Genomic DNA, 13,222 nt, shown 5'->3' on the forward strand with positions numbered 1-13,222 from the left:
ATCTATGGTATCAAACGCCTTTTTATAATCTACGAATATAAGAAAGATCTTCTTCTCATTGCGCCGTCTCCTTTCGAAGGTTGGCGATCCAAATGGCAATTGTAGTTTTGGAAACTGCTGCGCAAAAGATCTCTGCGGATGAGCGGTCGAACCATCTCCTCAGATCTTTCAGCCACGAGTTCTAGCGTCTTCCTACTGATCTTTTGCCCTGTACTTTTCCTTCCAGTATAACTTGAAGTAATTCATATCGTTCGCCTCTCAGCACATGACCCAGAAGTAGCTCTCAGAAGTATTGCATTTTCATCTCTTTAATTATTCTTAGTAATTCTTTTTGTTTACACATGCGACAAAGTACCTCAACATTAGTAACTCTTTGTACCCATGGAATCCTCAACATTCGTCTGTATATATACATCTCAAAGGCATCTATTCTTTTTTCTATTTCAGAGTCCATTGTCCAACTTTCACAGCCATACAGTAAGACAGAAAAAACGTAACATCTGATCATTCGGATTCTAAGCTGTAGACTAAGGTCTGATCTTGTCAAAAATGTTTTAATGCTCATGAATGTTTTCCTTACTTGTTCGATTCTTGATAGGATTTCTTTTTTTGGATTACACTGACTATTGATATTTGTTCCCAAATATTTTATGGAATTTACCTGTTCTATTATTTGACCCTTGGCATACACCTGTACGTTTATTGGTGTCTTTGAAAATACTAAAGTTTTAGTTTTGGAAACGTTTAGATGTAAACCGAACATTTCGCTGTAGTGAACTATCGCATTTATTATATTTTGTAGTTCTTGTGCGTTGCTTGCTATTAAGATGGTATCATCAGCATATCTGATGTTGTCTATGCTGATTCCGTTAATCTTAATTCCGCCTTGGACCTCGTCTAATGCTTCTCTGAATATAGACTCCGAATACAAATTAAAGAGTAGCGGTGATAAGACGCAACCCTGTCTCACTTCTCGTCGGATTTGTATGTCTTCGGATGTTGTGTGCTCTATTTCAATTGTTGCCGTTTGGTACCAGTATAGTTCTGAGATAATTCGCAAGTCTTGTTCGTCAACTCCAGTTGTTCTCAGAATTTCGATCATCTTTTGATGGTTAACGCAGTCAAATGCTTTTCGATAGTCAATAAAACATGCATATGCATCTACATTCATGTCTCTGCATTGTTGCGTTAACACATTTAAAGCAAAAAGAGCCTCTCGTGTTCCCAATCCGTTTCGAAATCCGAATTGAGTGTCACTCATCTGGAACTCGCACTTCTTGTAAATTCGTGTATGGATAATTCTGAGAAAAGTTTTAGGGACATGAGACATCAAGCTTAATATTCAATAATCATCGCATTGTGAGGAATTCGATTTTTTTGGTAATGCTACGAACGTTGATTTTAGCCACTCTGTTGGTATTTTACCTGTGTCATATATCTTATTGAATAGTGCTGTTATTAAATCTAGGCTTTTACTTTCGTTATCTGCAATTAGTTTAAGTATTTCGACATTAATATTGTCTGGACCGGTGGCTTTTCCATCTTTCTGAGATTTTACTGCATGAATCACTTCTTCTTTGGTTATTTCTGGGCCTTTTTCATTTATTCGATTATCTGTGGATGGTGGAGAACAAGGTCTATCGTCGTCAAAAAGAGTTTGTATGTATTCTTTCCATCTCTCTAGTTTGTCTTCTGTACCCATAATTATTTCGTTATTATCATTTTTTAATATTGTTGCTTGTCTCTTTTTGTGTCTACCTGTCATTTCTTTTACTTGAATATTAAAGGTGTCGTATTTTTTCTGAAGTTGTTCGATTTCTAGGCATTTTGTTGACATCCAGTTTTTTTTCGCCTCCCTGCACTTTTTCTAATGATTTTGTTGATTCGCTTGTATTCTAGTGGGCTTGTTTTATGTTTTCGTCTTACGTCCATGAGGTCCATGATCTCTTGCGTTATCCATTCTTGTTTTTTGTTGTGTTTTATGAACTCGATGTCTTCTTCTTGTATCTTTGTTATTTTTGTTTTTAGAGCAGTCCATGTTACTTCAATGTCTGTCTGTACCAAGTTTTCGATCGTTTTTATTTCTTCCTCAAGTTTGATACTTATTTCTTTTTTCTGTTCAGGGTTCTTCAGTTGCGAGATGTCTATTTTTCTTGTCACTGTTTTCTTTTTGACTTTGAGAAATCTTTTTAATCTAAAATCCATTATAACTGGATTGTGATCGCTATGTATATCAGCTCCAGGGTATGTTTTCGTAGATTGTATGTACTTCTTAAAGGTGTTATTGAGCAAAATGAAGTCAATTTGATTTCTGACAATTCTGTCTTTTCTGTCTGCAGGTGATTTCCATGTGTATAGCCTTCTAGGATGTTGTTTGAAGAAGGTATTGGCAATTAACAGATTGTTTTCTACGCAGAATTGTACAAGTCTATCTCCTCTATTATTTCTGGTACCTAGACCGTATGCTCCTATGTGGTCTCCTTCAGCACCACGACCAATTTTAGCGTTAAAGTCAGCCATGATCATCGTTATCTCACCTCTTTTTGTCAGTCTCATTATTTCATCTATGTTGTTATAAAATTTTTCGATTTCTTCGTCTGATTTGTCACTTGTTGGAGCATAGTACCATAGGACCTGAATAATATTTAGTTTTCTGTGAGTTGTTTGTAATTTCAACATTGCTACTCTATCATTTAGAGGGATGAAGTCTATGACTGATTGAGAGATTTTGTTCGACACTAATATAGCAGTTCCATATTGATGTTCTGGGTCGGTTCCACCTGAATAGTATATGTATCCATGTTTTGTTTTTTGTATTCCTGATCCAGGCCATCTTACTTCACTCATCCCCAAGATGTCTATTTTCAGTCTTACCATCTCGGCTTCAGTGTTTGCCAGTTTTCCGGACATAAATAAGCTGCGTACGTTCCAGGCGGCAATGCGTACTATTCGGTCGTATATTTGTATTCTCTGTGCACTTTCTTGGGTAGTTGACGGGGGGATTCTTCGCACCCTCTGCCCATTTAAGGGATGCCCCGGACTGAGGGCCATTTTCTTTTTCTTGTCTGCCATTTAGATTTGTGGAAAATATAATGGGGTGGCTTTCCCGTTGCCTTCCCCATCGCAGTACCACAACCATTTAAACTGCTCTAGTCATGCTTGTGGTAATCCAGTTTCAAGCCGGTCCAGGATCATTTCCTCTACGCCTTGAACTGGTACTGATGATCGCTGCTGCCCTTCACCAGGGAGGGATAGGAAGTATGTAACTAGATTCTGGAAGGATAAAGGAATGGGACATGATTTCTCTCAGTAAGGAATTAAGAGCAAAGCATGGCTTGAGAGCAAAGCATGGCTCGCGTGGGCAGGGATGCTTCCCTGAAGTAGACCTATTTTCTACCAGGATCGTAGAAAAGTGTCTACCCGCTACCCTTAAGAAAGAAATAAAGCTTGTAATGTAAGCTAATAATAAGAAAGATAGGCTTGTTATACTCTGTACACTTTTCTATTAGCGTTTTTATAACTTGTAGATGCTCATTTGTTCCGTATCTGGAGCGGAACCCAGCCTGTTCACAAGGTTGGTAACTATCCAGTTTGTTCACAAGCCATTTTGATATTATCTTCATGAATAGTTTGTATGTATGGGAGAGCAAACTAATAGGTCTGTAGTTCTTTAGGTCTGAAATGTCACCTTTTTTGTGCATTATCTCGTCAAACAAGTATTGAACATCTTTTTTAACACATTTACTAACGTTCCTTTTCCTTCTTTGATTTGTCTAATGACTATCGCATCTTATCCAGGTGATTTATTGTTTTTCATCTCCGAGAGAGCTGATTTTAATTCCTCTGTTGTGATATCTGGGATGTCTTCTGAGCCTACATTTTGAACTTTTGATATTTGATTTTGATCAGAATCTGGTAGTGATTCTTGCTTATACAATTCTGAGTAAAAATCTTGAGCAATTTTTAAAATTTCTTCTTTATTTGTTGTAGTTTCTCCTTTTTTTATTTACAAGTTCACAAATATTTTTCAATCCTTCAGTCATTTGTCGGCGCAGAACTTTTAAACTTTTATTTTGATCAATGGGTTGAGTTATGTATTCAGTTTTGTAATTTCTGACATCTTTTCGAATGGATTTTGTGATATCTTTTTTTAACTGTCTCAAGTGTTATAAAATTATCTGTTTATTTGTCTTTCAAGACCTTTAGTAGCTTAAGTGAGTTTATTTATCTTGTTTTTTCCTTTTCCCTTATATTTTCTATGAGCGTTTCGAATCGCACTATTTATTCGCATGTTTGTCACCTCTATATCTAATGCACTTTCATTTAGATGTTCTACTTCTTTCAGTTCTGATAAGCTACTCTATCTTCTATCGATTTCCATTTATTAGAATGTCTCTCTGTTATCATTGCTGTCCTCTCTCGTCTAATGTTGATCATTATTTTTGCTCTAACCAACCAACTGTGACTCCCAACAGTGATTTTATTAATTACTGTAACATCTTGGACAATATTTTTTCTATTTGTAATAATGAAATCAATTTCGTTTTTTGTTACGCCATCTGGACTAGCCCACGTCCATTTACGTTGTTGGTTCTTTTTGAAAAATGTGTTCATCACATAGAGCTGATGATGCAATAAAAAATGTAGTAGCACTCCTTCTCTATCATTTCGCTCACCGTATCCAAATGAGCCCATAGCCACTTCTGCGTTATCTTCTTTGAATCCAAGTTTAACATTAAAATCGCCCATTAAGATTAGGTGGTGGGTTGTATCTTTTTCTATAGCTCTATTTATATCTTCATAAAAGTTTTCGATTTCTTCATCGCTATGGCTCGTCGTGGGTGCATGTACTTTGATAATTTTAATAGAGCGTCTCTCGTTCAGTTTTAATGTGAGGTACACAACTCTTAAGCTTACACTCTCTATTTTTATAATTTTATCTAGGTGTTTCTTGTGCACGAGAAAGCCTACACCGCCAACTGCCTTATCGTTTTCTCCAATGGAATATAGCAGATGTCCTGATTTTAAAACTAATTGGTTTTCTCGTTTTCTTCGTATTTCGGAAAGTCCCAATACATCCCATTTTATGCAGTTAAGTTCTTCCTGTAATTCAATGAGCTTATCTTCAGTTGCAAGCGTTCTTACGTTATAAGTGGCAATATGCAATGTTCGTTGTCCATGGTAGCCGTGTCTATCCTGGTGATTATTTGCACCCTCTGCCCTTGGTCCAATCTGGTGGCTACCGTCAGCAGGGACCGTTAGGCCGTTGGGCACTAAGGGCCTTTTTCTAGTTTGTGTCATGTCATTTACGGAGAAAATTAGCCATTTCACTACCACGCTGGCCAGTGCGGGTTGGTATCGGGATATATCAGGATGTGGTAAGGATTGGAAAATGGGTAGGAAGATAGGTTAGGGACTCTCCTAAAGGCTTGGATATAGAAGAAAGTCAGTAGCTAGCGTACGGCAGGGACGCCACTCCCTGTAGCAGCCTGTCCTCTACCGGGATCGTAGAGTTAAACAATATTATTATTTTTACAAAGAAAAGGTATACTTGTTAATAACTTTAAAATTCGACCGTTTTCGAGATAATCGCATTTTATAAGTCAGCTGCATATTAATTCTTAGTTGTGATATTTGTGCGTTAAAGCACTGAATACCTGTCGATACGCGTAATTAATAGTTTATTCTTATTAAAATAACTTAAAGATAATAATGTAACATCACAAAATGCTTTGTTATCACTGCTATACTCCGACAAAAATTTGAAGACGATGACACATATATTTGCAGCTGCTGATAATGGTTAAATTTGAGAAGTGTCAGTAGCGTACTGTAGTGCACAGTGAACGTGAGTGAATTTTGATACATTACAGCGGAAAGTTTTCACTGCAAACTCGTAGATTATTATTGTTATTTTAGACTATTATTATTGTTAGAATATTATTATTGTTAACAACTACCTATATTTCGTTATTTCGAGGTAAATTTAAATCTATTGATTTGCCGTGTTTGTCTTAAATGAAATCATGAAACGACAAGTAAACGCATTGTAAGATTTAAAACAAAACGATTAAGGCTTGGATTTGTAATAAAAAAATCAAGAATTAATTATTATATTGTAATGAAGTAAAACCATTAATACTTAGATTAGTTAAAGTTAAATTGATAGTTGATAGTTAAAATTACAGCAACTTTAAGTGCGCCAAAAACTCGCCAGCGTGGACGAAAACCTCTAGATCTAGATGAAACACAACTGAATTTAATCAGGAGGACTGTACATACATTCTTTTTAGAAAATAAGCCCCCAACGATCAAAACAGTTAGGACCAAGTTACTGGAAAACAATATGATTCCTCAAATGAGCGCCGAAACGCTAAGAAAAGTTCTACACAAGTTAAATTTTCGTTACATGAAACGATCTCGAAAATCAATTTTAATAGATAAAGAGGAAATAGTAGCATGGCGACGAATATATTTGCGCTCTATTAGAGATTATCGTCTTTCCAAAAGAAAAATTTATTATCTTGATGAAACTTGGATTAATGCCGGTCATACAGTTTCCAAAATTTGGCATGATACGACTGTAACAACTCCTCGTCAAGCATTTATAGAAGGCTTATCAACAGGATTACGAGCACCATCAGGCAAAGGTCAGCGTCTTATTGTAGCTCATATCGGTAGTGATACAGGTTTTCTGCAAAATAGTGCTCTCATTTTTGTATCAAAGAAAACAGGCGACTATCATGAGGACATGGACGCCACATGCTTTGAAAGATGGTTCGAAAACGTTCTTCAGCGTATTGAACCTAATTCAGTGGTAGTATTAGACAATGCATCCTATCATAGCCGACTTGTTGAACGAATTCCTAATATGAGTGACAGAAAAGCAGTTTTACAAAATTGGTTAAAAGAAAAATCCATTCCATACGGCGAGGATATGGTTAAAATGGAGCTAATGAATATTATTAGACAACATCGTAGTACATATCGTCAGTATGCTGTGGATACAATGGCTAGACTTCATGGCATTACCGTCTTAAGACTACCACCTTATCATTGTGAACTAAACCCAATAGAATTAATTTGGGCACAAATGAAAGGATATGTAGCTCGAGAAAATGTCACTTTTAAAATTATTGATGTCCAGAGCCTCTTGCAAGCTAGTTTGGACAATATACATTCAACTGATTGGAGCAATGCGATAAGCCATGTTATTAAAGTAGAAGACGATATGTGGAGATTGGACGGCATGGTGGATACTGTTATTGAGCCTGTGACAATACAATTAGGATCAAATGATTCAGACAGTTCAACAGACAGTTCTGCAGAATCAATGGAGTAAAATAATTTGGAAAATTATGAGGTACATATTTTCTTCTTCTTTTTGTGTTAATATGACTATCTGTTTTTTCAATGTGCCTCCAGTAAGTTGTCATTCCATTGTTCTCGTGATCTTTACACTGATCCTCTTCAAATTGGAGAACCGTCTCTCGCCGTGCTTACTACTCTATTTGTTGTCATTCGGCTTATGTAGCCATTCCATTATACCTGTTTTTTACGCAGTTATTAATGCCGCCCACCTTGTCTTGTCATCTTTTTTTCAAAGGGTTGTCATATCTGCTATTTCTAACATTTTTTTGTCCTTTTTGTATCCGGTCGTGTTTCTGCCGCGCATTTATTGGTCTGATGACTGTTTTGTAAATTCTACGTTTCATTTCTTTTCCGATATTTTTATTTCTCCATATTGTTTCATTCAGGCAACCTGCGGCTCGTTTGCTTTATTCACTTGATCCTCCACTTCCGTTTCGAGTTTTCCATAGCTAGATAGATGAGGTACATATGTGCTTTTAAAATTAATTGAAACAGTCACATTTACCAGTGTTGTGAAAAAATTGATTACTCTTATAATAAAACAATCTCATTTAAATTCATCTCAGTCAGAAACAGACTCTGAATGAATATTGCATTGTGGATTAGGTCTATTGGGGACACCACGTACAAATAAAACGCACCGAAAACTTTACCCCATGGGTGGTGTGGAAACAAGTTAATTGGAGAGGTTATAACTCCACCTCTTAAGATTATTAAAAATTTGGTTCAGTTGTGATTAGTTTATTGTATATTAGCTTATTTATATCACCATAAATTGAATAGTTTATAGAAACACTAAAGATTTTATTGTATAAATTCATGAAACAAAATAAAATACCTGAAAGTTAAAACCTATTTATTTTAAGATTTTATTTCAGTTAATTGATACGCAACAAATCAAAACACGCATTCTGTAATTGACACTACAGTTGGCTAACTTTAGGTACTCAATGTCACTCTTTAATAAGAAGAGCCCTTAGAACATTCTCAAGCGATTAAAATCGGTTTTTAAGTCTTGTAAACCACATAATATAAACTGTACCTAGTACACTAGTTTGACCAAAATAGTTTTTCCAATTCAAAACAATTTTATTTAAAACAATATTATTTAAGATTTACAAATTCTAAAATCTTAATACCTCAGTACAGAGCCTTTACGATTAAAAATCATAACATAAATACGTATAAATACAAACGTTTTTACTAACAATTGTTATATTTGTTATTTGGCAATAAATTATCTAAACATTTTATTAAAAAAAACGTAGTCTAACTGTTTTTATTTTATTCAATAAATTCTCAAATAAATTCAAATTTTAATACAAGACTTTAAACACGCTTTCATGAAACGCCACTGATAAGGAGTGAGTAATTACGAATTCGGATTATTTGTGGTGACCAAATATTATTTGCTAAAACGTATCGTGAATGCATTTGTTGTTACAGCTGGCTCACTGTAAAAGACCGCATATCATCGAGTAAAATGTACGGAGATCAATAAAAATGTTGTGAACTGATATTGTGTTGATTTTCTTATTAGTAAACGGCGTATTTGATTTAGACCTCGTACAATTCGGCTGTTATATTAAATGTATTAGTCACCTTTTTGAATATCTTGGAGGACTATAAATGTGTTGTTGGAGAAAAACTTTCATCTTCTTCTTTAGCTGCCGTGTCCGTATTCGGACGTTGGCCGTCATATCTTTACAATTTCGCTTTTCTATCGCTTTTTAAGTTTCTATACTGGCGTTGTATTATTTTTTCTCTCTTATATTAAAATACTGAAAACCCAAAATATTTGGGTTTATGCAAGATGGTACATCACCACATTCTAGAGAGAGGGCAGTGAGAACATACTTAAATACATCTTTTCTGAACGTTGGATTGGTCGTGCTAGTCATATTCCTTGGCAATGTGGTTAGATATTGATACAATTCTTTAATTAATAAAACATCTCAAAAGAATGCTAATTATTCATTACGTAAATTGTTTACCCATTTTTATTAGGATAATTAGAAACTACAGCACAGGTACTGAATAACACATATGTGTATTGTTTCATAATAATTTTGCTACAAATCTAACCTTAAAGACTTATCATTTTTACAATAACATCATCGTTGGCTTAATAACCGTTTAAGGTTATATAAGGTCGTAATATTTATTGTTATAAGTATAGTAAACACACAGGCAATTTAGTGCAGTATATTATTAATTCGTTAGAAAATCATAATATTTGATTTGTTCAAGATGTAATTATAGTTACTCGTAAGCTGTAACGTAGTCAGCTTAGATGGAACTAGATGTAGTTCCATAATATAGCCTAAGATTTGGATACGTATCCAAAAGAATATATTCATCCATTATATTATAGCCACCACGTAGCCCAGAATTTAATCGTATTGATTTTGGTGTATGGGGCGCTTTAAAACAACGTGTCTATTAGAATTCCATAAACATTCGCAACCAACTATGGGAAGAAATAAATACTGCAGCAGTTTCTTTAAAGACAATGATACTATTTAATATGAGATGATCTTTTATGCAATATATGCATAAAAAAAACTACCTAAAAATGGTACAAACCCCCGATTAATATAATAAAATCCAACTTATCGAATGGATCGCGTATCCAATAAAGCATGTTTAAACAAAAAATTGGTTATAAGGGGGCTGCATGACTATATAGACCCCAAATAAATAGCTGATGAACTAAAATGCAGGTACATAATAGACGCGACAGTAACTAATATGGTTTTAAAACCATGGAGAAACGACAACAAACCAATTCCACCTTTACACGGGGAATATGGAATTCTGTATACAGAGGAGAAGCAGAAGGTATGAAAGGTACGCTAGAAATGCGATGCAGAACTAACATCCCAACGAAGACTTGACTCCACAGATGAAGTAGAAAGAGGAGCTAGAAATCTAAGGAAAAGAAAGAGGGGGTTATGCTTCATGCACACCTTCCCTGAATAAATAAAACAACTAATAAAAATAACAAACGCAAAGAAAGCACCAGGACCAGAAAACATCAACAGAGACCTCAAAAATCTACCGGCGAAAACAATAGTGTGCATCATAAAGATACTCAACGAAATGCTATGTTTAAAATACTTCCTGACAGATAGTAAGAGGCACACGTCATAATGATAGAAAACCGTGAAAAAAATTAACTTTTCTACAGAACTACAGACCGATACGCCTACTATCTTTAATAAGTAAGATCGCCGAAAGTGTCATCCTAACGAGACTCAAGGAACAATCAGAGGTAATAGGAACTATACCAAAAGTGCAGTTTGGGTTTAGAACAGACATTTTTGTGACTACAGGTTCTACTGTTAACCGAGCACATAATAAAAGGGTTTAACGAGAAAATGTACACAGCTGCAGCCTTCCTAGATGTCAGCAAGGCTTTTCACCAAGTCTGGCACAAAGGCATGTTATATAAAATGCATAAATATTGATACAGTGAAGCGATGACACGTCTTCTTGCCTTATTTCTTATCAACAGGAGCTTTAGGGTTCGTATCTGTTACCATCTACACCGCTGATACAATGACGGAACCCAGATCATTACTGAGCCTGTATGCTGACAATACTGCCATGGTAGCCAGTAGCAGAGTTCCAGATATAGCCACCAATCATTTACAAAAATCTTTTTAAACGAACTACTAAGATGGTCTGTAAAGTGGAAAATCGCATTAAACCCTGAGATAACACAGGCAGTTATGTACCAGCAAAGAAAAACTAGATCAAATAGGAAGATAAAGATAGCTAACACTCCAATAGAATGAACCAACCAGGCAAAATATCTTGGAGTAATACTAGTCAAGAAATTAACATTCACAGAACACCCTAAACAAACGGTCTACAAATTAAAAACGTGAAGAAGTCAACTTTTTTCTCTAATAGGCAGGAGAAGCAAATTAAGATTCCAAACAAATATCAGAATGACAAATAGCATAATATTACCAGAGTATGCATCAGTAGCGTGGGGCCATACCTACAAGATCAACAGGAATAAGATCCAAACAACGCAAAATCAAAAAATAAGAGATGCCTTGGGTATACCCAAATACCTACCTTAAATGTAAGTATGTAGTTACTCAAAACAAAAAAGGATCCTGCTTACAATGGACTAAAAGGCATGCAAAATCTTCGACAGCCTAAGAAATCATTTGAATAGAAAATTAAGAGAGTTGAATGGCTTAACTTGGTTGAATAGCTGAAAACGAGAGGACGCTACATGGACGGTCAAAACACCAAATCGGAGGATACAGGACCCATGAAGTCAAATCGAGATAGTCATCCGGTAGTCAAATACAATTAATATTAAGTAGGTACATAAAGTAAACTTAAAAAAATATACTCTGGTAAGAGCATCGTCCCTGCACTGACCGGTATCGGTAACAAAATGCTGGCCAGGGAAATGGTGATGCTCACCAAAATAAGTGGATATTTAATTCATTTGTCAGATGCTAAATTCATCAACACAGCCTTTTATACAGCCACTTGGCTGGTCGAAAACAACTTAGTCGCGAAAACTCATCATCGAGGTTATTTGCGATAAGCATGGGTTCGATAGCCAGGCCTTTCAGGTGCTTAGCCGGCGAGGAGATCAAAATTTATTATGCGAAATCGGTGGCTAAGTAACCGAACACACACATATTTTGGACAGAGAGACATCAACTTAGGTTGATAGCTCTCTGTTCGTAGTTAATGTAGTAATGTTAGAGTCACTTCAGTTAAGTTTTTTTTTTGTTTTAACAACCTAACTCTACAATTCTAAGTTACGGTAAGATCTCTAGTGTTTTTAAATAGATAATATATGGTAGCTAATTATAATTTCTCCTCTTTTAGCCCTGAAGAAGCCAAATTAATTATATTTGGCGAAAACGTTCGGCGAAACAATTGATACTCATTAGAGTCTTTCTTGCAGATTTCCCCAATATTTAAGAGTTTATTATATATATATATATATATATATATATATATATATATATATATATATATACATATATATATATATATATATATATATATATATATATATATATATATATATACATATATATATATATATATATATATATATATATATATATATATATATGTGATATTAAAAGTCAGAGGTGCGCCAAGCAATTAAATAGCTAATTAATTAATTAAACTTATTTAAATGATGCAATTATGATTTTATCACACTATTTAATTCTCTTATCTCAGGGTTATATTCGTGCTTCAATATCTATGCTTTACATATGATAGGTAAGGTCTAAGGAATATCGGAATAATAGTCATATATGATACAAAATTATATATTAAAATAAAATTCACACTCAAATATCTTAAACAAAAAAATATCTCATATAAGGATTATCAAAATTTTGTTCTACGTACGTGAACCTTCAAAATTTAATGTTATACACTATATAAATTTCAAAACAAAATTGTTGTTCTATATCTCCTGATAAATATTTCTATCTTTTCTGAAGCAATTAAAAAAAACTTTATTGATAAAGAAAAACTGACCAATGTTAAAAAAAAACTATCTCTCTGATGATGAGTTGTCCAAATCCTTGTTTCTTGTAGCCTACACTATCTATTCTTAGCAGTTCCCTAGGTAGTCAGCAATCTTACAACAAATTATTGCGAGCCTCTCGTCTTCAATGATCTCCTTCAGATGCACGTATCGTTAAAAAAAAAAACGCTAGCCTCTTCTCCTCTCGATAAACTGAATCTCTCGTTCCGGCCTGAACAGTGACTCTTGGAATATATATAAGTAGAAAAGTATGACTTACAATATTTTACTGGATCAGCTTCCGTCAGGATACACTTAGTCCAC

The 13,222-nt window shown here is 34.7% G+C and overlaps 1 protein-coding gene across 1 annotated transcript; it reads left to right on the forward strand.

Annotated features, from left to right (window-relative positions):
• The first annotated feature begins 6,346 nt into the window (after nucleotides 1–6,346).
• Nucleotides 6,347–7,342, forward strand: LOC140444375 (uncharacterized). Its single transcript, XM_072536126.1, has one exon. The coding sequence runs from the start codon at nucleotides 6,347–6,349 to the stop codon at nucleotides 7,340–7,342; it is 996 nt and encodes a 331-aa protein (XP_072392227.1).
• Nucleotides 7,343–13,222: the final 5,880 nt, after the last annotated feature.

Source organism: Diabrotica undecimpunctata, chromosome 6 (genome assembly GCF_040954645.1).
Source record: "Diabrotica undecimpunctata isolate CICGRU chromosome 6, icDiaUnde3, whole genome shotgun sequence".
Lineage (NCBI taxonomy): Eukaryota > Metazoa > Arthropoda > Insecta > Coleoptera > Chrysomelidae > Diabrotica > Diabrotica undecimpunctata.

What these genes read in the sequence shown, in the direction of transcription:
- LOC140444375 (XM_072536126.1), top strand. Translation starts at nt 6,347, where the DNA reads ATGATTCCTCAAATGAGCGCCGAAACGCTAAGAAAAGTTCTACACAAG.